The 26,374-nt window shown below is 40.4% G+C and overlaps 1 protein-coding gene across 1 annotated transcript in view; it reads left to right on the top strand.

Moving 5' to 3' along the window:
• LOC111158324 (dermatan sulfate epimerase) overlaps nucleotides 1-26,374 on the top strand; it is an 86,218-nt gene that overhangs the window by 5,705 nt on the left and 54,139 nt on the right. Inside the window, exon 2 of the mRNA XM_022520300.1 lies at nucleotides 21,865-22,333. Coding sequence (XP_022376008.1) covers nucleotides 21,918-22,333 — 416 coding nt within the window. The 5' untranslated portion in view covers nucleotides 21,865-21,917. The remainder of the gene's footprint in view (nucleotides 1-21,864; nucleotides 22,334-26,374) is intronic.

The following is a 26,374-nucleotide window of genomic DNA, read 5'->3' as shown; positions in this document are numbered from 1 at the left end:
TTCCAGACGTCACAGACGACAGATGGATGCTTCCATTTAGAAGACTCCCTTAGAGTGAAGCAGGGAAAGGGTTATTGCATTGCTAAAGTTAGTTTGCATCCAGAAAGTTGCGTCAGTGACAAGAAACTCAAGAATTGCATGATAAAAATCACCAAGTAGTTTAAAAGTGTTTGCATGCCAAGGTGCACTCAACAGCCTGACAGGCCCGGTAGAGGAGCAGGAAAGATGGCCTGGCCGCCCTGCTTACCCTCTCTACAGCACTGCCTGTCATTCTTCTTGAAGCAGCACGGTTTTAGTTGAGCCTACTGAGGTTAGACTGGAAATCATGGATCTCTAGAATTCCACAAATTCTGGTGAAGAACTCTTCTTGGGGCCTTGGCCATTTACTGATAGCATTCTAGGAAGTACAAATGGGGCCAGACTCCCCAACCTTGTGGGTAATCAGGCTTGGGCCAGCTGCATTTTGGAATCACCTGCAGTGTTTACCCTTCTCCCCTGGGGGGAATGGGCCTGGCAGGAAGGAAAAAGTAGCCTGAAAGGGAATGTTGAGCAGCTGTTTTCCATCGTCCCTGAAGAAAAAGTGGAGGAAATCGACTTACAGCAAGCATCAAGAGGGATTTATGCTAAATACAGGGAAGTTTTTCTGAATGTTTTAACCTTTAGAATGGCTTTCTGAAGGAGGCCTTGGAGTCTTTTGTTTAGAAAGGTTTAAGTGAGGCTGTCCTGGAGGGATGTTAGCATCTGTCTTCTCGGGTTCTGATTTTATGACGTCGGCTCATCTGGATATGAAAATCTTAGGAATTAAAAAGGATTTAATTATATGAATATAGAAGAAATGGTCAGTTTTAGTGTTTGAAACTCAAGTTACCTTTATGGTTTCTGTTTATCATTTTTGTTATCAGAGCAAAATATTTGCTCACAGGCTAAATACTGATTATGTGTAAAAATCCTTTAACCTTTTATTCAGGTACACATAATACCTGAAAATTCCTCCACTCTATACTTAATATTTTCTCCCCCAAGGTTGCTTTTCTCCACATTTCTTTTTTATTCTAGAAGACCTTAAAAAAAGGTTTTGGCACCAGACTATAGTATTCCATTTGGGCTTTTCAGTAATATCTTTTATGTTTCTCTGCTCCGTCTTTTATAGCATAACTAGACCGGCAGTAGTGGCCACAGGAACATATGGGGCATTCATCAGTCATGTGGTCAAAAATACAGAGGTTGCCTATGTCAGAAAGAGTCTGGAAACTTGTCTCATTTACCAAACTTCTTATAGCAGTATTTATGGTTAAAAATTAATAATGGTATTTATGAAAATGGAAAGTGAATTTTGTTTCATTTTTGTTTAAGAAAACAGAATCCTCAAGAGAATTGAGGGTTTCAGGCCGGTGGTTCTGGTTTTTTCTCAGTATTAAAAATTAGGCAGTACTTGAGGTATAATGCTCTTAAAAGCAGGTTCATTTCGATACAACACAAAGTGTTGGAAAAACTGCTCTCAGCCAGTGTCTGAGGTTCAAGTAGTGTGATAGCAGTGCACAAGTAGTAGAACCTAGCAAAGTCAGTGTCTTAGGCTATTGGCGTTAGGTGTTTCAACTTAGTTTTACAGTACCTGGTTTTTTAAAGCAGTTTTGAAATATTTTCACAATTACCTTTCTCAAAGGAAACCTTGATTCTCGGAGGCACTGAAAAACCTGCAGACTTATCTTAGGTAAGAGTGTCTTTTGCTGGCCCCTTTGGTGGCAAGCTTAATTTCTTCTTCTTTTTTTTTTTTTTTTTAAAGATTTTATTTATTTATTTGTCAGAGAGAGAGAGAGAGGGAGAGAGAGCAAGCACAGGCAGACAGAATGGCAGGCAGAGGCAGAGGGAGAAGCAGGCTCCCCGATGAGCAAGGAGCCCGATGCGGGACTCGATCCCAGGACGCTGGGATCATGACCTGAGCCGAAGGCAGCCGCCCAACCAACTGAGCCACCCAGGCGTCCCTTAATTTCTTCTTTACCTCCTTTATCTTCACCTTAAATCTTCCATGAGTTAGAAGCTATATCAGTTCTACTCAGGACCCAGTAGAAGTAGAGAGCAAAATAAGAATCTGTTAGGGTACCTGGCCGGCTAGCTGGAAGAACTAGTGACTCTTGATCTCAGAGTCTTGAGTTCGAGCCCCACAGTGGGTATAGAGGTTACGTAACTAAATGAACATTTAAAAAATTTTTTAAATAAAGATTTTATTTATTTATTTGACAGACAGAGACCACAAGTAGGCAGAGAGGCAGGTTGGGGGGGCGTGGTGCGGTGAAGCAGACTCCCTGCTGAGCAGAGGGCCCAATGTGGGACTCGATCCCAGGACCCTTAGATCATGACCTGAGCTGAAGGGAGAGGCTTAACTCACTGAGCCACCCAGGCTCCCCGAACATTTAAAAATTTTAAGCTCTGCCATTTCTTCTAAGGAAACAAACATTGTTCAGATTGGATTCATCACAAGTTAACCATGTACTATGTTACGGTTCTAAGGTTCTCACCATTAACAGTTTTAGACTTATTGGGACTTGCATAGAATTATTCCATATTAAATTCAAATGAACAAATAGTGCTATGAGTATCTGCTGCAAGAACTTGGGAACTTTACAAATTCAATTTCATTTCTACTTGTTGAATTTCATCTTGCAAGTTTCAGGTTAAGTTGGACCACATTCAATATCACTTCTTGGGGAAGAAATGTGTGTTGTATTTATATTACTAAATTGCCATAAAATGATAAATCCTATGCCTAAAGAAGGTGAATTGAGCTAGCAGTGTTAGGGCGGTTTCATAACAGATCCTTCTTTGTGTGCTTACACCTTTTTTTCTTGTTGGTGAAGCCACTGAAGTTTGGTTCAGTGATTGCAAGTTTTAGAAAAGATAAATCTGTGTTACTTGGGAATGAATGCTTTGGTATATAACTTTTTCCAATGCACTTTTGAACCTGGAGAGTTAGATGAAAGAACATTATACTTCAGTGATAGAAATACTGAAAGGATTTAGTCATTCAGCAAGTATTTGCCAGGTACTTCTGTGTTTGAAGGGACGTCTGTGTGGAGGTGAAGAGGGAAAGCATACACAATAAATATGACATGGTTTCCAGCCTTGGGGAAGTATAAAATCTGGTGGGAGAAGGATAACCGAGTATGAAACTTCATGAGAACAAGGAAGTGAGGACCAGACCCGAATGCATGCAGTAGAATTGCAGGAAGGAGGAGATCCGTAGTAGGATTCCCCAGGCAGAGAACACCCAGCTGGGAGGGGTGAATGAACTGGGCCTCAGAGGACTTTATGCCAGAAAGGGGAAGGAAAAAAAGGCATCGCAAGCAGGGCAGCTGAGCCAAGGCACAGGAAGCAGAAAGGGAGTGGCTGCTGGGTTGAGGAGAACTTGGGAAAACTGTGGGAATTCACTTCTCTCCTGTAACATTCTCTCTTCTTTCTTCCCTTCATTTTGGATCTGTTCCTTCACTGTTTTCCCCGAGTATTTCTGGAAGGTCTGATTGCATGTAATCAGCTGTAGGAATCACCGTAGGAAACCGACCAAGATCCCTGCCTCGCAGACCCCTTCTAGCCCAGTGGGTAAGATTCACCTCCGATCCAGAGAGGACTGAAACCATAAAAATGAGAGAGGAATATACACCTTCAAGTAACTCGGTATGCATGTAACTAGTACTAAATGCGTACATTACTAAATGCATGTAAGGCTATAAACGTTTTTATGGACCCCTTTTTAGGCCCAGGTCAGGCACCACCTCCCCCGTCCATCTTCCTCCACCCCAACTAGTTTGTGATTCTCGTGCAAACGTCCTTCGTTTTACTTTAGTGGTTCGGGTGAAAATTTCATTGCTTTTGCCATCTTATAAGATGGTGTAAGCACCTTCTTGGCTGGCATTGTTCCCGAATTCTCAAGGTCTATCGAACGGTCATGTATGAGGCCACAGGGCAGACCACTTACGGATGAGTTGCAGGGAAGGCGTCGTAAAGAACGTTGCATTCTTTGAGAAAGATGAGAGGTCGGGTGTGAACCATTATGGAGGGCAAACCCGGGAAGGAGAGTTACAGTGAGAATAAAAATGTGAGTTGTGCTCAAGGAAGAGCAGGTAAGGGCAAAGGTAGAACTTTGTGTAGGGAGGAAATGAGTGATAAAGTGGCAGGCAAGTGTTAGATTGTGGAAGCTCTTGGGTGAGAAATTTATTTATTGTGAGAAATAGAGGTTTTCTCTCTCGGCTCTTCACTGTCTGTGACCTTGGGTAACTTAGTCAACCCACCTATGCCTCAGTCTCTTCATCTGTAGAAAGGGGATGATATTAATATCTACATTATGGGCCTGGTGAAGATTAAATGAGTTAATCCACGTGAAGTCCTTAACACAGTTCCTGGCACTTGGTAAGCGCTATATATATTTATTGTTTATAGCAATAAGAATTATGATCTCTGCTTTAGAAATGAGAAAATTTAGGGCTAGGACTGTATTTGCTAGAGCTGCTGTAGCAAAGTGCCTCTAACTGTGTGACTTAAACAATTCTAGAAGTTAGAATTCTTCTTCACCACAATTCTAGAGGCTAGAAGTCCAGGATCAAGGCTTGGATGGGGTTGGTTCCTTCTAAGGCCATGCAGGAGAGTCTATTCCATGCCTCTCTGCTAGCTTCCGCGGTGTCTGCCAATCTTTGGCATTCCTAGGCTTGGCAATACTTCACCCTGATCTCTACCTTCATCATCCCATGGCATTCTCCCTGTGTGTCTCTTTGTGTCCGAATGTTCTCTTTTTAGAAACATAACCATATTGGGTTAGGGACCCATCCTACTCCAATATGAGTTTTTCTTTATTAATTATATCCGCAACAACCCTGCTTCTAAGTAAGGTCACGTTCTGAGAGGTGGGTGATTCGGACTTCTACGTGATGAACTTTTATAAGACACAGTTCAACCTGTAGCAGACTCCCAAGTCCGATCTTTTGAGTCTACCACACTATGACCACGGTGTGCCAGAAGGATTGTGGAAAGGGGGAGGAATCTGTAGGTCTGTATGAGAAACAGTTAATGAGCTCTCGTTGGTTCTTCTGTCTGCTGTTTGCCTGGACCCGCACCATTCCCTGAACGGCTGCAATGATGGACATGTCACAGACAGCCCTGAGATATCAGTGTATCCCTGTCTCCTGAAGGGATCTTTTCATTTCTTTCTTCTTTCCAGAATAGCAGTCTTTTGCTTCTTTTCATTTGGAGATTAGAGATAAAGGTATTCAGAGAAGTTTAGGGATATTTTTACTTGCAGTGGATAATTTCAGTCTTCTCTATAAATTTGGATGATAGATCACTGTCCATAGTATAGGTGATAAAGGAAGAATTGAATACTTTTGGAAAGAGGTAAAAATCCAAAGTATCAACAGTAATGGTTTTACTGAAGAGTCGATTGAAGGTGAGTAAGTGGGTCCATATGCTGAGGTCAGATAGAAGTGGAGGCCTCTCAGGTTTATTGTTGGAATCCAGGTGGCATGGGCAAGTATGGTTGAGGTTTCTAAGTCACTGAGGACATTAGAAATATCCCCAAGCAATAGAAATTGCCTGTGATGGTTAAAAAGAGTACATCCACAAGTGGGGATTTCAAGTGGCAAATGTACCAGGAGAGTTACTGAGAGAACCAACGAGTGGCCCCAGGAATCAAAAAGGCTCGCTTTACCTCCCTTGTGGGTTGGAAAGAATGAGGTTTGGCCTCCCAGAGAGCACAGCAGAGCATAGGGAGTCACTGAAAGAATCAAAGTTTCTTTATAAAATCTTTAATTTGGAAGGAGCCCACGTGACCCCTGGTTCCCTACCTCATTTAACTCAGGTGGTCCTCTTACCTCCACATTCATTTAGGACGATACACGAGAAGGAAGTTTAGAAAATAAGCTTAGCACAAAAGGAGTTTTCTCTAGCATCCAGCTCCACGAAGAGAATGCCATCAAGTTTGAACAAAAGAAATAACTAGGTGGAATCTGCTTGTGAGCAGAGGTTGGGTGAGATGGGTAGGTGGAGATGAGAAGTGTATGCCTAGATTAGGAGATGCAGAGAACAGGCTAACATTCCCAGAGTAGGATGCTACAGACTGTGCAACATAGAGACTGTTGATTCACCAAGACATCCAGTGAAGCATGCATGACCTTGGACATACAGACACAAACAGTAAATATCTAGCCATGTTTCAGGCTCTGACTTGGGATATTTTTGTCAGGACACTTTTTTTTTTGGCCTGCAGATCTGTGGCCAGGAGTTACTCTTTTGTTCTGCACGGTGATCATAGTTTCCAGCAGTCTAGTAAAGCTTTTCTTTAGATTGTTTCCTGGCTAGTAACACTTTATAGATCTATAAAAACTCACCATAATAAGATATTTAGCACAAAATAATAGGAGTAGAATAGGTGTATGAAAAATAATTCATTAGAGAGCATCCAGATTCTTTTGAATTCCTGGCTAAAAGAAATGTTATCAGTCCAGGAATTCTTTTTTTTAAATTTACAAATAGCACTAATAAAGCCCTTATACCAAACCATTAAATAATAATCTTTGGGAATACAGTTAAAAGTGAGGACATGAATCACTCTAAATTTCGAAACAGAACAACTTTAATAAATGTCTTAGCACCAGACAATCAACCATCCAGCAGAAGGAGAGGCCTGGTTGGTCTGGGCAGGAATAGTGGGAAAAGTGGCGGAATGTCTAATCCAGTGTGAAATGGGCTGAAAGTTTTGTGGTGGCCTTTAGAGAAGGATCTAGAGAAAAACCCATGAAAACCATCTATGGACCGTGGGAAACAGAATGGGATACTCAGGACGTGGAGTGTGATCTGAGGTGAGCCAGGCACATTAACAAGGATGTGGCAAGACTTGGGGGGCACAGCAAGCCCCCTGCAGCCTGGGGCAGATATGGTGAGAGCTTTGTGTCTGAGGGAGGGTTGGGAAGGCAGTGGGTATGGTGGCAGCTGTCAGTAAAGTGTAACCTTGAAAGGATCAAACATTGTCCATTTTACCTTCAAATGGTTTGTCTTGGTACACAGAGATTTTTATTGCTTCTTTTTATGTAGTTATAGTAATATAGCTATATAATTACGTGTATAGTTATCTCTGAGTTTTTAAAGGTTAACATCTTGACACATTAGTGAATCCATTCAGTAGATAAACTCTGCATGTTTATTAAGTGTCGGGCACTCTTCTAGATGTTGGGGATACAGCAGAAAGCAAAGTGCCCTCATGGAGCTTGCTTTCTAGAAGGGGCAGCCAGGCAGACAAGAGAAATAATAAATTATGTAGTAGATTAGAAGGTTATAAGTATTATGAAGAATAGTAAAACCTGGAAGGGAGTTAGGGAATGGTGATGATTGATTTAAATAACATGGTAACAGCCAGCCTTGCTGGGGAAGTCACGTTTGAACAAAAACTTAAAGGAAGCAAGAGAGAAAGCCACATAGGTGTCTGGGGGTTCGCATTCTCGGCAGAAAGAACACAGGCACTGAGGAGGGGTGCGGAGGAGTGAGCGTGCCCCATGAATACAAGGAGAGCAGGGAGGCCACATGGCTAGAATGGGGAAAAAGAGAGTTGGAGGTCAAGAAAGCAGAGAGGCAACACGGGCAGGCCATGTAGTACCTTAAGAGTAATTGTAAGCACTTTGGTTCTTGCTCTGAATGATGGGAAGCTACTGAAGGATATTTTATTTTATTTTATTTTACTTTAGTTATTTATTTTTAAAGATTTTATTTATTTGACAGAGAGAGAGCAGGCAGGCATAAGCAGGGGGAGCGGGAGAGGGAGAAGTGGGACTCGATCCCAGGACCTTGGGATCACGACCTGAACCAAAAGCAGCTGCTTAACCAGCTGAGCCACCCAGGCACCCGACTGAAGGATTTTAAACAGAACAGTGACATAACCTGAATTTTAATTGAACAAGGATGGCTCCGACTCCTGGGTTGAGAACAGGCCATTGGGAGGTAAGGGTGAAGGCAGGCAGACTAGTTTGGAACCTTTTGCAGTAATTCCGGCAAGACATGGCATGGCTTAGGCGTTATGGCAGTGGTGAAAGTGTCTGGATTCTGGATGTATTTTGAGGGTGGAGTCAACAGAATTGGCTGATGGTTTAGACATGGAGACAGCATGGGTAAGGGAAGGAGGGGGAGTTTGGGCCTCAGTTGCTGGCAGGGTTGATTGCCAGTAACTGAGACGGGGCAAGCCCCGAGAAGACAGTGCCTGTGTCTTTCGTTAATTACATGTATGTATCATTGTTTTACAAACCAAAGCTGTGGTATTCTGAGTTTTGATCATGATTCATAAGAGGACGTTTGGAAAGTACTCAGGGATTTTGGTGCCAAAGAACCATGATCTGTGAGACAAAAATGAGAATTGAAAAAAGTGCATATAAAAATGTTTGAGAATGTTAAAGGCAGCAAAAAAGTTAAATGTTGTCATTGGTGAGTATTTGAAGACTAGAAAAATGGAAGAATGCTTGAATATAAATAAGGAATGAAAAAGAGCTTCATTATAGAGAGAAAAGCATCACTCTCCAAAATATACTCGTATACATACTCATGAATGTATATATACACTCAACCAATACATGAAATTTTTATTTTGATTGAATAAGCTGGAATTGTAGGTTTAATGCCAGCAAATTACTTTCCTATGAAATTCTTTTAAGCCTTTTGCCTAACATCTGTGTGTTTCATTTTTTTGGATAATAACCTACAACTTTGAGACCATCTCTAAGTCTCGTACTGTATATTTTGCTCTGTCCTTTGCTTCAACAGCAGGATCCTTGGACAGAATCATTCTTCTGGGGATAAATCCTAGAAAAATAGCAAAAGTTGAGTACCAAAAAAAGATTTGGTGAATAGTGTCCCAGTACTCTCTAATGGGGCCAATTGTATGGCAAGACTCGTACTTCTTTTTTTTTTTTTTTTTTTTTAAAGATTTTATTTATTTACTTGACAGAGATCACAGGTAGGCAGCGAGGCAGGCAGAGAGAGAGAGAGGAGGAAGCAGGTTCCCCGCTGAGCAGAGAGCCCGATGTGGGGCTCGATCCCAGGACCCTGGGATCATGACCTGAGCCGAAGGCAGAGGCTTTAACCCACTGAGCCACCCAGGCGCCCTAAGACTCGTACTTCTAATAAGAATTTACATGACTGGACTAAAAAGAAGACTGGGGAGGGGGTTCCCCAAGACCACTGCCAGACCCAGTGATCCACTAGAAGCCACTCACAAAAAAGGTGTTTTAATCATGAATAAATATGGTTTGACACAGCCAAGGATACAGATTAAAATCAGCAAAGGGGGGGCTCCTGGGTGGCTCAGTGGGTTAAAGCCTCTGCCTTTGGCTCAGGTCATGATCTCAGGGTCCTGGGATCGAGTCCTATATCGGGCTCTCTGCTCGGCAGGGAACCTGCTTCCCTCTCTCTCTGCCTGCCTCTCTGCCTACTTGTGATCTCTCTCTGTCAAATAAATAAATAAATAAATAAATAAATAAATAAATAAATAATCTTTTTAAAAAATCAGCAAAGGGAAAAGGTACGTGGGGCAGAGTTCAGGAGAAACCAGGCACAGGCTTCCGGTCTCCTCTCTTTGTGGAGTGGCACTCCTGATCACAGTATGCGACAACTTGTGCCAAGAGTTGCCAGCCAGGGGAGCTCACCCCAGCCTTGGTGTCCAGGGCTTTTACTAGGCTCCATTCGTGTAGACCTGCAGCACCCACATGACTGACCAGCTATTCTGAGTCTAGCCCCTCAGAGCAAAGATAGGAGTTTGTCATCAGCCACACCGTTAGTATAAACCATCTGGTCATGCTGGTACTACCCAGCCTGAGGCCGCAGGTACACAAACAAACTTGAATCTGGTAGAATAGAACAGGCCTTTTTTAGAAATTTTGCAGGGTTTGAGTGGTGGGCCTACCATTTCCTGCATAGGGTGGTTAGCATGGTAGGACCTTGAGGATGGTATTAGTGTTTCCTAGAGTCATTATCAGAGGCTAACCCTATAGGACCAGATCCTGGAGGAGAATGATATCAGGATGTACCCCAAATATACATAGATTTAGCTAAATTTATAAATGAGTGACACTGAGTAGATTACAAAGGAGAGGTGAAGTGTTTTACAGTACGTAGCCTGAGAATCTGTAATTGATGTCATGGCTCATTCCATGGAGATTTGCAGATACTGGGCTAGAGGAGCAGGGGACCTGACCTACAAGGACATGTGGTGTTGACTGAAATCAGGAAAGAGACGGAGAGGAAGAAAGGGAGCCTTCAAGTTGACCCTGCAGCAGAGGAATTGGTTCATTCTAGTCTGGAGGCGGAGAAGTCCTATGATCTGCGCTCTGCAGGCTGGAGGCCAGGAAAGGTGTCGGTGTAACACCAAGGGCAGAAGAAGACTGATGGCCCAGCTCTGGCCAGCGGGCAGGCAGGCAGAGAGTGTAGAGAGAGTGAGTGCGCATGAATAAGAATGAATTCCCCCTCTATCTTTTGTTCTGTTCAGACCCTCAGTGGGTTGAATAAGGCTCACCCACATCAAAGAGAACAATCCCCTTTACTCTTATTTAGTCTGCTGATTCAAATGCTAGCCTCTTACGGAAACCACTTGCTGGAGAAACACCTAGAAGTAAAGTTTAGCAGATATCTGGGTGCCCATAGCCCGTCAAATTGACATATAAAATTAGCTATCACAACTGGTAAGAAAGAAAAATTAAAGGGGGGAGAGTTGGTTATAGAATTACAGGTAGTTTTATCTACAAATTCTAGGAGTTACATTACCAACTGAAAGTTAATGTGTATTGCCTTTTAGGGGAAGTAGAAAGAGTACTTCAGTCAAATATCAGATTTTTTTAAGTTGCATTTAGGTTCAAAGTTTTTTTTTCATCTTTTAAATTTTGTCAAGACTGGTGTTTCTGTATGTAGGATGATTTTTTTTTTTTCTTTTAAAGATTTTATTTATTTATTTGACAGAGACACAGCGAGGGAGGGAACACAAGCAGGGGGAGTGGGAGAGGGAGAAGCAGGCTTCCCGCTGAGCAGGGAGCCTGATATGGGGCTCCATCCCAGGACCCTGGGATCATGACTCCAGCTGAAGGCAGACACCCAACCACAGGGCCACCCAGGCGCCCCTGTAGGATGTTTTTCTGACTATAAACACATATGTGTCATTATGGTATATCAGAAAACTTTATCTCTCTGTATAAATATTGGTTGATGAAGAAATAGATTGAAGACTTCTTTTCTTTTTCAGATGTGTTCAGTTTCTTGGAATACGTAGCCTGAAAGTTATAAATGTGCTGTTGAGAAGGAAGAAGGGGAAACCTCCTGGCTGCAGATACTTTGTATTTGTGAAAATTATTTGATATTTTTAGGCTCCCGATGACTCTGCTAGCTTCTGAACACACAATGCATTGTACCTATTTTAAAAATAACATTCTGCGTGTGACAGTTTAGTGAGCGCTTCCGCCTGGTGTCATGGCACACTTCCTCTCCATTGGACTGACCTTGGTTTCTCTGAGAAGAGGATGACTGCTAGTACTTACTGAGCACCTTCTAAGTCCTAGACACCCTTTTAATGTTTTAGGTGTATCAGCAAATTGAAGAGCACAGAAACCCTATCAGGAAGGTATTATTTTATCCAGTCTACTTAGGGAAAACAGGCACCTCGCTAAGGCTGTGGTGGCACTGGGATTCAGACCTTGGAAGTCTGGCTCCAGCCTGTGGCCACAGCCACTAATCATGTTCTGAGGTGAACAGTGATGACTAGCATTTTGGGGGAAGTCTTAACCAGAAGGTGTTAAGTGCTGTGTAAGTGTTACCTCATTTAATCTCCCAACTGTTATATGAGATGAATACTATTTTCATCTTCATTGGAAATGAGGGACTGGGTATCGATAGTTGGCTTGTCTAAAGTCACAGAGAGGTAACAAAAGCCACTCTGATCCCCCCATGAGCTCTCTTAGCCACGTCACTGGTCTGCCCTTGTCGATCTGTGGCAGGAAGAAAAATTGTGCTTTAGTTTTCATGATTATTTATGGTTTTGTTTAACTGTTGTTTGAAATTATATGAAGTTATATTTAGCCACTAGCTTCATTCTCTTTATCTTCTTTTCTATGCTTTATATTTTGAGCCAGTAATACCAGAAAAGTGTTTTCATGGTTAAAGCTATTGCTGAGAAAGCCATAGCTGGTTTTGTAGAACCTTCCAGAGAATTTGTGGTTACTTACTGTTTAGAAGAATTGTGAGGAAAAAAAAATTGTTAATTTTCTTTTGGGGCCAGCTATAGTCAGTTAAATAAATTACATTAAACTAAGGGAGAATTCCTAATCATTTTTATTGTCAGAGTAATATAAGTTCTAAAGTTTAAAATGAACCAACTCAGGGTCTTGTGAATGGCTCAGTTGATTGAGTGGCTGACCCTTGATTTTGGCTCAGGTTGTGATCTTATGGTCATGGGATTGACCGATGTGGGGCTCCGCTACTGATGGGGAGTCTGCTTGGGATTCTCTCCCTCTGTTCCTCTCCCTGCTCATGTTCCCACGAATGTGCACCCTCTCTCAAATAAATAAATCCTTAAAAACAAAAAACCCTTAGAAAAATCATTTTCTTAGATTTTTATCTTATAATTGTTAAGAGCAGAGCATAATTTTTCTTGTTTACTTTTTATCACTATGCCTAGCAGGGTTCCTATATTTAATAGCTTCTCAATACATAGCTGAATTAATTAATTAGTATTTACAAGAAATTCTTACCCCTGACATGGATGGGAAATTGATCTTCCAGTTCTGGAAAACAATGCATTGGAAAACTTAATGTGCATAAATTACTACTTTTTTAGGGACACCTGAGTGGCTCACTTGGTTAAGCATCTACCTTGAGCTCAAGTCATGATCCTAGAACCCTGGGATGGAGTCCCATATCAGGCTCCTTGCTCAACAGGAATCCTGCTTCTCCTTCTGCCTGCAGCTCCCCCTACTTGTGCGCTCTCTCTCTCTCTCTGACAAATAAATTTTAAAAATCTTTTAAAAAATTACTACTTTTTAAAAGCTTTGGAATACCAAAAAGAAATACACTTAATTATATTGAACATTATATTATCTGAAAATAGTATCAGAATAAAAAAATTTCTTAACCACTTTATTTACTTATGTATTATTTTAAAATATTTTATTTATTTGACAGAGAGAGAGCATAAGCCAGGGAGAGGGAGAAGCAGGCTCTCTGCTGAGCAGGGAGCCAGATGCAGGATGTGGGACTCAATCCCAAGACTCCAGGATCATGACCTGAGCTGAAGGCAGATGGCTAACCAACTGAGCCACCCAGGCACCCCCCAGAATTTTTTTTTTTTTTTAAGGATTTTACTTATTTACTTGAGAGAGAGCAAGGGAGAGAGAGAGAGAGAGAGAACACAGAGGGAGAGGGAGAAGCAGAGTCCCTGCTGAGCAGGGAGCCCAATGTGGGGCTTGATTGCAAGACCCTGAGATCATGACCTGAGCCAAAGGCAGGCACTTAACTGACTGAGCCACCCAGGTGCCCCCAGAATTAAAAAAATTGAAAATACTTGAGCATATTGTATTCTAACACCATCATTAAGAAGATCAATTAAAATTGTAATAAAGAGGTACCGATTAGAAGGTGTTCAATTGTTAGACTGCTAGGTAAACTAGTATTTACTTAGAGCTTAGAAAGTATAACCAACCATGTCATTTTTCTCATTTAGACTTTTTATAGGTAAAATTAGCTGCTTCATTGATCTCCTCAGTGACTTTGTAGCTTCTCCTCCTCACCTCTACCCTGCTTTCTCTTTGCCTCCATGAAAGAACAGATTTTACTTCCTTCCTATTTTCTGTAAGACAGTCACTCTCTCAAAAAGTGGATCTAATTTTTTTTTAGGTAATACCTTCATTTATTTTTTTTTTAAAAAGTAACGTCTATGCCCAACATGGGGCTTGAACTCATGATCTCAAGATCAAGAGTCGCATGCTCTACTGACTAAGCGATACAGGCTCCCCCAAAGCTGGATCTTAATGGTTCTTAGTTTTGTAGTAATGCACACCAGGCAGAGCTCTACCACGAAATGATGCCTTCAGTTTGATAGCCACTAAATTACTTACTCAAGTAGTCCTCTGGTGATTGGGAGATGGAGCCTTCATTTTAAACGTAATTTAGGTTAACCATTCTTCTCATAGAAGGAAGTTATATAGTGTTCATTGTTGGTCTAGAAAGAAGTGAGCTTCAGATTACATTGTCAGAAAATGTGTTATTTTTCACGAAAAACTTTCCCAGGAACAATATAGAAATGGTCTTGGACTGCACAGAGCTGCACTTAACTTACAAACCTAACTTAAAGTTTCTCCAATGTTGAGTGTGAAGGTGGTGAGTACCATTATTATATACAGTGTGGTTTTGCTGTGTGCGTTCAAGGTTGTAATTACTCCCTCAGTAGTGTGTGTAAATTCTTGGGGGTTCCATATGCTATAATTTCATATTGTGGATTTTGTTTTGGAAATGACTTTTTGGGGAGACATATTTCATTTTACCCTAAATAAGGAAAACAATAAACCCTCAGTAAAAGGGACTTTTCGTTTTGATTAAGAGCCCATGGTTTTTAAAATATTCTTTTTTGGCTGAGTCTACAGGCTTTTCACATCAGGGAATATAATTTTAGCAAATGATTGTGTAGTACCAAAACCATATGTTTTCTTAGGATTTGATGTATGTAAGAATAATGTTAGATTTATTTCACTACAGAAATTTACCAAGGACATAAAAGGTTTTATTTTGATATTGAGGTAAAATTATTTTTCGAAAAAAGGATCCTAATTATACATTTAATAAAATTGAAATAGAAAAGTAAGGAGAACTTTAAAAATATGTACCTTCCCTTCATTAAAATATGTGGAAACAGTGAAGTAGTATGTGTGAGACCACAGCAAGATGGTTCTCAAATACTTGGAAATAGATTTCTCTGAGAGTTAAATCCTAAAATAGGTTAGAGAAGGAAATGTGCAGCTCTTTGAAGGTATATGTTAGTCCTCTCAGGGTGTCAGAGTTTGCCTGAAACCTGACTGGAGGCCTGAAGATGAGGGAACTTGGTTTTCAATGGAGTCATAGTTGCTAACTTCTATAGCACCTATACATTTTCCAGGGAAATGATCCAAGGTCAGGGGCATTCTGTTGTCTGGTTTGCAGGACTGGTTTAGCCCCTCATGGATACAGGCACATCCAGTTCTAGTGTGGGAAGTCTTTAGCTGTCCTAATCAGGTAGCTGGCTACTGGGCCTCTCCATTGGCTTGGGCAAACAGGAACATGTACTCTCGAGCTAAAATCGGCGGGGGTGGTGGCAGGAGCTGTGGGGTGTGTACATTTTGCTCTTTCCTAAATATCATTACAATTCAATTTAAAAATTTTTGTTTTTAATGATATCTCAAGGACATCTGTGACAGATGGTATAGCGCAGCCTCCTTTCAAGCAAGTCATGGCGGTGCTCTTGACTGGTTGAGTTGCCCCAAGCCCAGGGCCCCTCACCCGGCAATTATCAAATAATTTCACTACCTGTGTGGTTTTCTGATGAAGCCAGAAAATATTTCCCAGTCTGCTTGATAGTTGTATTTCTCATCAATGAAGGCACTGACGTTGTGGTTCTATGTATGTTCGGGGAGGAGGGTTTTAGTTTTATTAATATTGGATAGCATGTCCAGGATGATCAGCTGAGATACTGATGACATGGCCTGAGTCAACTGTTTACCTTATCAGCTCAGGCAGGGCTAGCAGATGTCTCCCAAGTACTCATGTAGCGTTTCAGTCATATAAATTTATCGCTAGGAAACACTCTCCTGCCAGAGATTTTATTTTCCAGCCCCTGTTGTATCACTGGGCCTTTTGAAAGAACACAGCAAGAAGCAGTCACCTTTTATACCCCACGAATTATGGGCCTTGGGAGGCAATCAAATTCAGATACCATTTATTTAATCATTATTCTTTTCTTTGAGGGCAAAACTCCTGGCAAATACTTGAAAAATCTCAAGGGTTTTATGCTTTCTTTTCCAGTGAGTGTTGAGCTTACTAATGAATGATGTCTTAAAAAGTCAGGAGCATCGTGTTTGAGTTTCAGATGAGTTTCTAAAAAGTGACATTGACCTTGCCCAGTACTTAATACCTGTGATTCCCCTTCTTTTCCTTATAATATTCAGTTTCGTTCAAAAAAAATATTTTATGGATAGGTTAATATACTTGCGTGTCTGAAACTTCTTCCCTTTTATTAAAAATATTTATAGAGCTCTTCACGTCAGGGTCTATGCTAAGTACATCACATAATATTTAATCACCCTATGAAGTTGGGATTGGTTTATGGATGAGAGAATGGAGACTTTGGGAGCAGGAGTCAGTTGATCAAACCTAGCAGACAGCAAAGCAGGGATTTAGTCTTCTGTCCGTGCCCAGTGTTAATCATAATGCTGTGCTCCTGGGACTTGACACATGCTGTAACTGCATTTTTAATCCATCTTAATTTGGAACATGTTTTATTTTCTACAGGGTAAGGTCACTCTTCAATCCTTATGCTTTCTGTATTTTCTGAAGCCAGGGAAATTGAAAGAACTTTTGTGCTACCATGTGTTTCATTTATAAACAGTCCCAGACCATTTGGAAACCTACTTCATTTTGAAACTTGATGTTTCTAATAGTTTTCAGTTCTTTTCCTTCTGAACGTATTCTTTCTGTGCTTTCTTTGTGTAAGGATGGCAAAAATGGAAACTTTAATGTCACTGAGTATTAATAAAAATTTGGTTAAAGAAGAGAATGTTGGCTTGGGATTTAAGACATGGGTTCTAGTTCTTCCTCTAAGATACTGTTAGAGTATCAGTAGACACTATTAATACTGTTTGTCACATCAAGTTATCGTAAAGTAAAAGATCAAATATGTGAAAAGCATTTCACCAAAATTTCTGTGTGTCAGCAATCATAATAGCTACAGTGGATTGTTGGAACCAGGATTAAAGCAAAATAACTTTAGGCTTATTGTTGCTTTGTGAGGACCTACTTAAAATAATTAGAATTCAGGCATCTTGTTAAATACTTTTTGTAATATTTGGCTTGGTATAAGCATACTGTCCAACTTGGACTGCTGCAGAGACGGGCTGGGCATTCAGTCAGGGGGTTGATCAAATTGCTGCCTCAATTATCTGGTAGTGACAGGGTAATTCATAAATGACTATATTGTACTTATTGATTAGGTAAAAATTTAGGAACGTTTTGCTTTCGGAGCTGTGTAGAGTGAGACAGAAGAATGAGAAGAAAACCAGATAACAAAAACTACTGTGTTATAGTGGAAGAGAAGAGAAAAGGCTTTTAGGGGAAATGAGGCTCCATATGAGTCATTCAGAAACGTCCTGAGAACTGAATTATGGGTAAACTGAAATATTAGTGGCAAGTACCACATGGGCAGTTAGTTGCCCATGATGTTGCCATGTTGAAAATGCCATGCTCTTGAGCTGGACTGAGTGCACCCTAAAGATTTAAGGGAGCCAGCAGTGCTCCGCTGTGTCTGCAATACATGAACTAGGGGGAGAGTGGCTTGAGAGATCACCTACAGACGTCTGAAAGTACAGACTTGTTCCGTGTGTGAGTGAGTGTGTGTGTGTGTGAGTGTGTGTGTGTGTGTGTGTGTGTGTGTGTGTGTGTGTGTGTGGTGGGGCAGTGGGAGAGTCAGAGTTGGCCCTTCTGGTAAACTCAGTGGCCATTGTTTCACTTAGCATTTCAGCATCTCCCAAACTTTAGTCATTAGCTACTACTTTCAACAATTTTTGCCCTATCCATTTTTTTTAACTTTTAAATGTAAATGTGTTTTAAACAAAAACTATATATTTTAGATTTCTGTTGAAATCTCCAGTTAGATGTACCAGTGATGGTTTTCCCATTGAAATAAGTTGGCGTAAAACCTGTCCATCTGTGGCCCACCTAAAATGATCGTGAGAATCTCTCCTTTCATGTAACTTCAGCTCTTCTCTCTACAGAGTGGTATGCAGAATGCCAAGGGTAAAAGGGGAAATCCAAAGACTGGAAATGTGGGGGCTTTTCAGGGTGATTTACTGGACAGATTTAAGACGGCAGGTGTCTCCCTTTAGGTTACCAGTTTAAAATAAGTTTGAGCTAAACTTGAAGTTTAATTTCTTTTTCTTTTCTTTCTTTTTTTTCTTTTCTTTTTTCTTTCTTTCTTTTCTTTTCTTTTCTTTCTTTGAAATTTGCTTTTAGGCTACAGAAGTTTCTCAGCCTTGTGAGTATTTACCTCTATTAGTTTACTAGCAGAAATTTTTTCTGAAAAATTCCAAACTTGCTTTGGCTTCAAATAAGGGGGAATACGTTTTCTCCTTGCTCATTTTAGTGACGATATCTGCTCTGCCAGCGCCTAAGTCCAAGGGTTAATTCAGTTCATCCAGCATCTATGAGGTGGCCTTTCCTTGTGAAGCACAGTACTAAGTCCTGTGATGCAAAGAAGAAGCTACGGCCCCACCTTCTGTGAGGCACAGCATATAAAAAGCCCAAATAGGGGCGCCTGGGTGGCTCAATGGGTTAAGCCTCTGCCTTCGGCTCAGGTCATGATCTCAGGGTCCTGGGATCGAGCCCCGCATCGGGCTCTCTGCTCAGCAGGGATCCTGCTTCCTCCTCTCTCTGCCTGCCTCTCTCTGCCTACTTATGATCTCTGTCTGTCAAATAAATATATAATCTTAAAAAAAAAAAAGCCCAACAGTTCCATGTGATAGAGGTTTGTGCTAGATCCAAAGAAATGAACTCTTTGGATAGATCAACAAAGGCCTTAATCTCAGAAGAGAGTGGAGGCAGGGTGAGTTGAGGGCAGTATGAAAGGAAGGCAACACACTCTGTGACATGATGAACGCTACAACCCTTTCTTCTCAGGCTGTCTGTGTGCCTGATTGTTCTGTGGAATTTCTGTAGGGTCTGCATTGCCCCATGTGGTATCCCAACAAGAATTTAGGTTTTGAGTGTGCGGTAGCTCACAGCCTTGCTGCCCTGACACCCTCACGTGAATCTGAAGCAATAAGGAGGGAAGTTTCACTAACAGCTGGCATATGGAGGGGGCGTGATTCCCAAACCAACATGGTAATGAGATTCTGGGCTTTAGGAGCAACTTTTCTTGTTTAAATATACTCAGGCATGACCTACGCCGTGGGAAGCAATGTGGCTCACCTCCCCACATACACCTAGGACGTGAGCTACACATTCAAAAACCAGTAGTAGAGATCTTCTGTACTCTTCATGTAGGGGTCAGTTAAAGGAGAAACTTCCAATTCATCCTCACTTTGGGCGCCTAAAAAACTTCCACGATGTTAATTGCATTGATAACTGCATCCAGTTTTAGGCTTTGGGGCATTTAATATAGGCAGGCTTTTTTTTTTTTTTTAAATTTTTCATATGAGTGTTCAATGAAAAGAGCAAAAAATAAACCTCGGGGTGGAGGGTGGGGTTATTGGGACCCAGCATTACTTTTGACCCAGTCATGTCTCTGTGTTGCCAGAGACCACACCCCCCTCAGACAGAACCACGGAGGACTATTTCTTTTGGCCGGGTCTCTGACCTTGAAGGGTCTAGCCAGCCGCCTGGAAGCTTTGGGTGCTAGACATAATATGAGTACAGTCCAAGAAGTATTTCTGTTTTATATATTTTATTTAGCATGGCTATACCAATTTTTTATTAATATGTTTGACTCTTGAAATACATCTAAAATGCTTTGTAAAATTGCTGCCCTTGAATTTCATATATATGTAATAGTCATGTATATTCATATTATATGTATAATAGTCATGTATATTCATATTATATGTATAATAGTCATATATATTCATATTATATATAATATTCGTATATATTCATATATATAATATTCGTATATTCACATATATAATATTCGTATATATTCATATTATATATAATATTTGTATATATTCATATTATATATATAAAATATTCGTATATATTCATATTATATATAATATTTGTATATATAATATTCGTATATATTCATATTATATATATATAATAGTCTAAAACACATTCAGAAATACAAAGAATACTAGAATTAATGGCAACATCCGTAAGTAATGGCATATTGCCTTTCTGTTGGAGATACAGCAAGTTGAGAATAGGGACCGATCTCCAGGGTATGTTAAATCTTTGCTTTTCTTCCTTGTGAATGTGACGAGGCAGCTTTTCCTTAGAAAAATAGTTTGTGTTCAGCTGGGGAGGCTGATTTTTCTCCATCAGTTTCGCTCTTTAATAATTGAAAACTACTGTTCATTATTTACATAAAACTGTCTTTTTCTGGTTTGCTTCCTATAACCTTTCCCCTCTGAAGAATTTTAAGAATTCCCTTACTTTCCTCTGGGGGATTTTATGCTTGCTTTATCCCAGATGTGGGACATAGACCAGGCTGAGGTTTTTTGTTTTTTTGTTTTCTTTCTTTCTTCTTCTTCTTCTTTTTTTTAAATATCCTTGTATTTGAAAGATGTTCTTTTAACCTGTGCCACTGGAAAAAGGATTTTTAAGAAAGTTAAGCAGTTAAGAAAATACGAGCTTGGTTTCAACGTCTGACTTACCGAGTAACACCAAAATCCCATACGCAAAATGAACAAGTAGACAGCGGTTTCAAATAATAAGGGGAGAATGCACACGTGTTATTTCAGCCTTTTGATTCTGGGATTTTATTTTCTGAATGAAGCCCTGTCCATTTCTAGTCCCGGCAGCCCCTTGTCTGGCCTTTCCATACATGCCTGCTGATGTCAGCCCAGGGAATGCATGGGTTTGGCTGTCTGTTACCCTGCTTTTGTCTTTTCTGTCCCCACCTTCTGCTGACACAAAGAGGATATAGACTTACTCATGATATTTTGTCTGCTTCCACTCTTACAGTTGTATTCATCCTAATCCCTGCTTCAGAGTGTAGAGTGTTAGGAAGCCTGAAGAAGCCAGAGTGATGGAGCCTATAATTAAGACAGGATCCTCTCTTTGTTTCCCAATGTCCATTCAGATTCCCAGACAAGATTTCGCCACCAGCTTTTGGCTATTGTGGTTTTCATATTAATGTCTAAAAAAATACCATAAGATGTAAACTTTCTTGAGTTACAAAATATGAGAAAAATGCCAAGGAGAGTTTGTCTTCCCAGCATGAGCAAATATTATGTGGTTTCCCCAAGTCCAAAGTTCTGTTTTCCTCAATGAATACATGTCTGAAGTATCATGTTTACTCAATTAATTCATCAATAAAATTATTAGATTTCTTATTTGAGTGTAGTTTTATTTTTTTTTTAAAGATTTTATTACTTAGAGAGAGACAGAACATGAGTGAAGGGTGGGGAGAGAGGCAGAGGGAGAGGGAAAGGGAAAAGCAGACTGCCCACTGAGCGGGGAACCCCATGTGGGGCTCAATCCCAGGACCCTGGGACCATGACCTGAGCTGAAGGCAAGCACTTAACCAACTGAGCTCCCCAGATACCCCGGTTTGAGCATAGGTGACATACAATGTTATATTAGTTTCAGGTGCACAACTTAAGACATTTGGCAAGTTTGTACATTATGCTATGTTCACCCTAAGTATAGCTACCGTCTGTCACTGTACAATGCTATTATAATATCATTGACCCTGTTCCTTATGGTGTATCTTCTATTCCTGTGACTAAATTACTAGGTTTTAGTAAGTCTCTTCCTAGTTCAAATTTTTGTTTTTTTAAAAAAATCTAAATTGATAAGCTTTAGTTTTTAATATTTAGACCTTCTCCTAGTAAGCAAGGTTGTCTTTCCTACTTTGTCCTGTTCCCCTGTTGACGTCCCCTTTTCTTTTTCCTCCTGTAGGATCTTTCGAAGATGGTTTGGCTGCCTGGGAGATTTGGAGATCTGATGCCACGATGAGGACTCACACACGGGGGGCTCCCAGTGTGTTTTTCATATATTTGTTTTGCTTTGTGTCGGCTTACATCACCGACGAGAACCCAGAAGTCATGATTCCCTTCACCAATGCCAACTACGACAGCCACCCCATGCTGTACTTCTCCAGGGCGGAGGTAGCAGAGCTCCAGCTTCGGGCGGCCAGCTCCCACGAGCACATTGCCGCCCGGCTCACCGAGGCTGTGCACACCATGCTGTCCAGCCCCTTGGAATATCTTCCTCCTTGGGACCCCAAGGACTATAGCGCTCGCTGGAATGAAATTTATGGCAACAACCTGGGCGCCTTGGCAATGTTTTGCGTGCTGTATCCTGAGAACATCGAAGCCCGAGACATGGCCAAAGACTACATGGAGAGGATGGCAGCTCAGCCTAGTTGGTAGATTTTTGTCTTTTTCTTCTTACTGTATTAACTCTGCATTTTAAAGAAGGAATCTATATACAATGAAATCTTAGAGGCCAGATTTTCACATATGTGTGTGAGTGAAGGGGTGGGGTTCCTTGTTATTTGTGGTGTTAGTGGCTTATGAATGGCCCATAGTTTGAAAAGACCCAGTCATGTCCTTGTTTAAAGTTAGCAGGAAAATATTTAGATACAACCCAGCCAAAGAAAACATAATTTGCTGTGTTGAGTAAATACTATTATCTTGATTGTTGAGAATTCTTTCCTCCATGTTTAACAAGCATATGTTACGGTGCTCTGGTGTTAGGCTCTTATTGCCCCCCAAGTGGTTAAAACCCTCTGCCAGCAAGAGATTTTTAGCTAATTAAGATTTATTTAAATTTTATGACAATTAGGAGCTAAAAAGAATTGTGATAGGATTAATTGGCGATTTATAAACAAGATCTTATCCAGTAACTACCAAACTGCCCAAACCTGTAGGAAAACCTGTTGTATAATTATGTGAGGGATTCTAACTACATAGTAATTTATCTTCAGATGTTCTAAGATTTGGAAACAAACTTGCTGTCCCTTTTTGATTAGCTTAAATTTATTTTATTTGTTCATAATGAATATGTCTGCCTACTTCCAGAAAAATATGGGGTGGTGGGTTGATTAGGGATTCTGTGGGTATTCTTAACCAAATTGTGTTTTAATACATATTTATGGTACAATTGCACCAAAAAAATTACAAACTCTATGAAATACCATTTTACAATTACAGAAGCTTCTTCTTTATAGGGCTATACGGAGCTTATTTTTAAATGCTTAGAAAAATCAGTGAATGCATTTAATGCTGTGATGTGTGACATCACACATATCATAGGAGTGAAGAATGGTCTTTTGCAACCTTTCTGAATTCTGTCAATGTGATAACAAAATTTAATCTTTCCTAAATTTCTGCCAAAATGATAAAAATGCTATTTGCTTATAGAGTTTGAAGGATTTTCTGAAATTTCTTAGTGAAGAAGATTATGGAAGACTTGCCATTAAATCCATAGCAGAGCTGAATTTTTTTTTTTAAAGATTTTATTTATTTACTTGACAGAGACACAGTGAGAAAGGGAACACAACGAGGGGGAGTAGGAGAGGGGGAAGCAGGCTTCCCACTGAGGTGGGAGCCTGATGTGGGGCTTGATCCCAGGACTCTGGGATCATGACCTGAGCTGAAGGAAGATGCTTAATGACTGAGCCACCCAGGTGCCCCCACAGAGCTGAATTTTTAAGACTTACTGTGGGATGCCTGGGTGGCTCAGATGGTTAAGCATCTGCCTTGGGCTCAGGTCATGATCTCCAGGTCCTGGGAATCCCAGCTCAGTGGGGACCTGCTTCTTCCTCTACCTCCACCTTTCCCCTTGCTTGTGCTCTCTCGTCTCTCTCTCTCTCAAATGAATAAATAAAATCTTAAAAAAAATTTGCTGTAGATGTGTATAATCATTTTGAAGTTTATAATATTTTAAGTTGAAAAGAACATTTTTATTTGGTTTGTTTCAAAACTGAGCCATTATTCAATAGTTTCTGATTTTGATTCTAATTAATTGATTTTACTCTATTCTTGACATCAAGAAAGAAAATAAAAGATGTATGAGAATTTATTTGATATTTGAGTTATAAGATTATATTATCAAATGTTATAATTACTTGACATTGGTTGTAATTGGTTAAAAATGGCAACCATTACATACTTTAAGGAAAAGACCTCCACTGCCTGTAGAGCTACTTTTCTTTTAAAGTCCCTTTTTAGATAGACAAGTTAAATAAGATACTGATGAAAATGTTCCAGAGAAGAGTTACAGTAAAAAGCCATCTATTTCACTTCATAGCAGAGTATATAACTGGGAAGTACTGTTGTTTCATAGAGATTTTTTAAAAACACAAATACAATAACATTGAGAGAATTATACAAAACTAGTGCAAATGTTACAATATAAAGCATTCAGGAGTATAAGTACCAACTTAGATGAGTGCTATCATTAGAGAGGATTAGACTCCTAGGATAAAAGAAGGGAAAATTAAATAACTTCGAACAAAACTGGTAATTTCCATATAGTTTCTGCAAGTTGAGATTTACTAGTTATTAGAGGTATGTATAAATTTGCCAGAAGACTAGTACTTTATTCATGACAGCATTGATAAAAATAGGTCTAACTCTGTGTTATTTGGTCACTGAGAAGCCAGTCTGTGATTTAATAGAGCTGAACAGCTGACCTCTTTCTCCTAAAGCTGAATGTCAGAAATGGAAAATTTACCTTTACATCTGGTTTCTAGTGCCAGAAGTGGTCTTAGCAGAAAAAGTGGAGCTACTGGAACATTTTGTCTTGGCAAGTACGGTTACTAGGTTCTACTTTTAGATGATTTTATGGAAATTTTAACTTTTTTTTTTTTTTAAGATTTTATTTATTTGAGAGAGCACAAGTGGTGGGGAGGGGCAGATGGAGAGGGAGAAGCAGGCTCCCACTGAGCAGGGAGCTTGACACGGGACTCGATTCCAGGACCCTGGGATCATAACTGGAGCCAAAGTCAGACACTTAACCCACTGAGCCACCCAGGTGCCCTGGAAATTTTACCTTTTTAGAAGCTACCACACCCAACCCCTAGATTCTTGTATTTTCATTTAGATTTATAGTTGAAGTAATCACTTTTTGTCAACTTAAATGTTTTTCTAATTTAGCTATCTGTTTAAATCATCTAATTCATATGTTCCCACAATGCACAGAGAAGTATATTGTGGATGTTGTCACTCTCTTAGGATATAGTTCACCTATACTAGTTTCGGGGGGGGGGGCGGGAAGAACTAGCTCTTATCTACCAAAGATTTAATATCATAAATTTGTTTAGAAAGCTTCCTGCAATGGCTTTATCAAACTGAATACATTTGCCATTTTCCTTGAACGGCATTTCTACTCCTTTTAAAAACCAATGACGAAATTGTGTTCACTCACTTATTCAATCAACTAACTTTTATTGAGTATCTACTGTGTGTCATGAACTAGGCTGGATACCAGGGATTCAAAGATGCAGTAATAGCCAAGAAATTGTATACGTCACCCCTAGAGTGAGGAGTGCAAGCCTTGGGGATTTGAAACCTAAGCCAGGGCTGTGCGCTCTTCTCGGAAATGAGTGTAAGGATCACTTAATGAGTGGTGTCGTCAGTTTCATTAATGACTTAATGAGCGAAGGTCTGTATTGTGCGCACTCTGGTGTGGTAGAGAAGTGCTAACTCCAGAGTCTTTTTTTTTTTTTTTTTTTTTAATTTTATTTACTTATTTGACAGAGGGGGAGAGATCACAAGTAGGCAGAGCAGCAGGCAGGGGAAGCAGGTCCCCCGCTGAGCAGAGAGCCTGAAGCGGGGCTCGATCCCAGGACCCTGAGATCATGACCTGAGCTGAAGGCAGAGGCTTAACCCACGAGCCACCGAGGCACCCCTAACTCCAGAGTCTTATTACAGCCTGGATTGGACTCCCAGCTCTCCACTCCTCAGCTGTGGTACTTCAGACAAACGTTCTTCATTGGGCTGTGCCTTTAGCATCCTGATTCGTAAAGTGGCCACAGCAGCAGTATCTCCCTCACAGCCTTGTTAGGAGGATTAAACAAGGTAACGGAAAATATTTGGTGCAGTCCCAGTCACCTAGTAAGCCTTCAGTAAATAAGAATAATGACATAACGATAAGTAGCGTTGCTGTTATTTACTCAGTACTTAGACCATGTTTGGCTTATCATTTAGTATATGTGGGCTCAAAGGAAATAGTATTGGGGATTTATTTGGAGATTATATTCATCTTTGTTCCAATGCCTCTCTAAACTAGAACATCTGTTTAACTCACAAAATTTCCCTTTTGGCTTTGTTCCATGAAAATGCTCAGAGATGCTCCCGAGGGCCCTTTTTTAATGCACATAAGAATCTGATGGGAAGGCCAGTGAGGAAAGCTTAGTGGAATGTAACAGTGATGTGTCTTTTGTGTGGTATTAAAAAGTAGT

Source organism: Enhydra lutris, unplaced genomic scaffold, assembly GCF_002288905.1.
Source record: "Enhydra lutris kenyoni isolate GAN:26980312 unplaced genomic scaffold, ASM228890v2 scaffoldscaffold58, whole genome shotgun sequence".
In the NCBI taxonomy this organism is placed as follows: domain Eukaryota; kingdom Metazoa; phylum Chordata; class Mammalia; order Carnivora; family Mustelidae; genus Enhydra; species Enhydra lutris.
The sequence above is the reverse complement of the archived record's forward strand: the minus strand, read 5'-3'. Positions and strand labels throughout refer to the sequence as shown.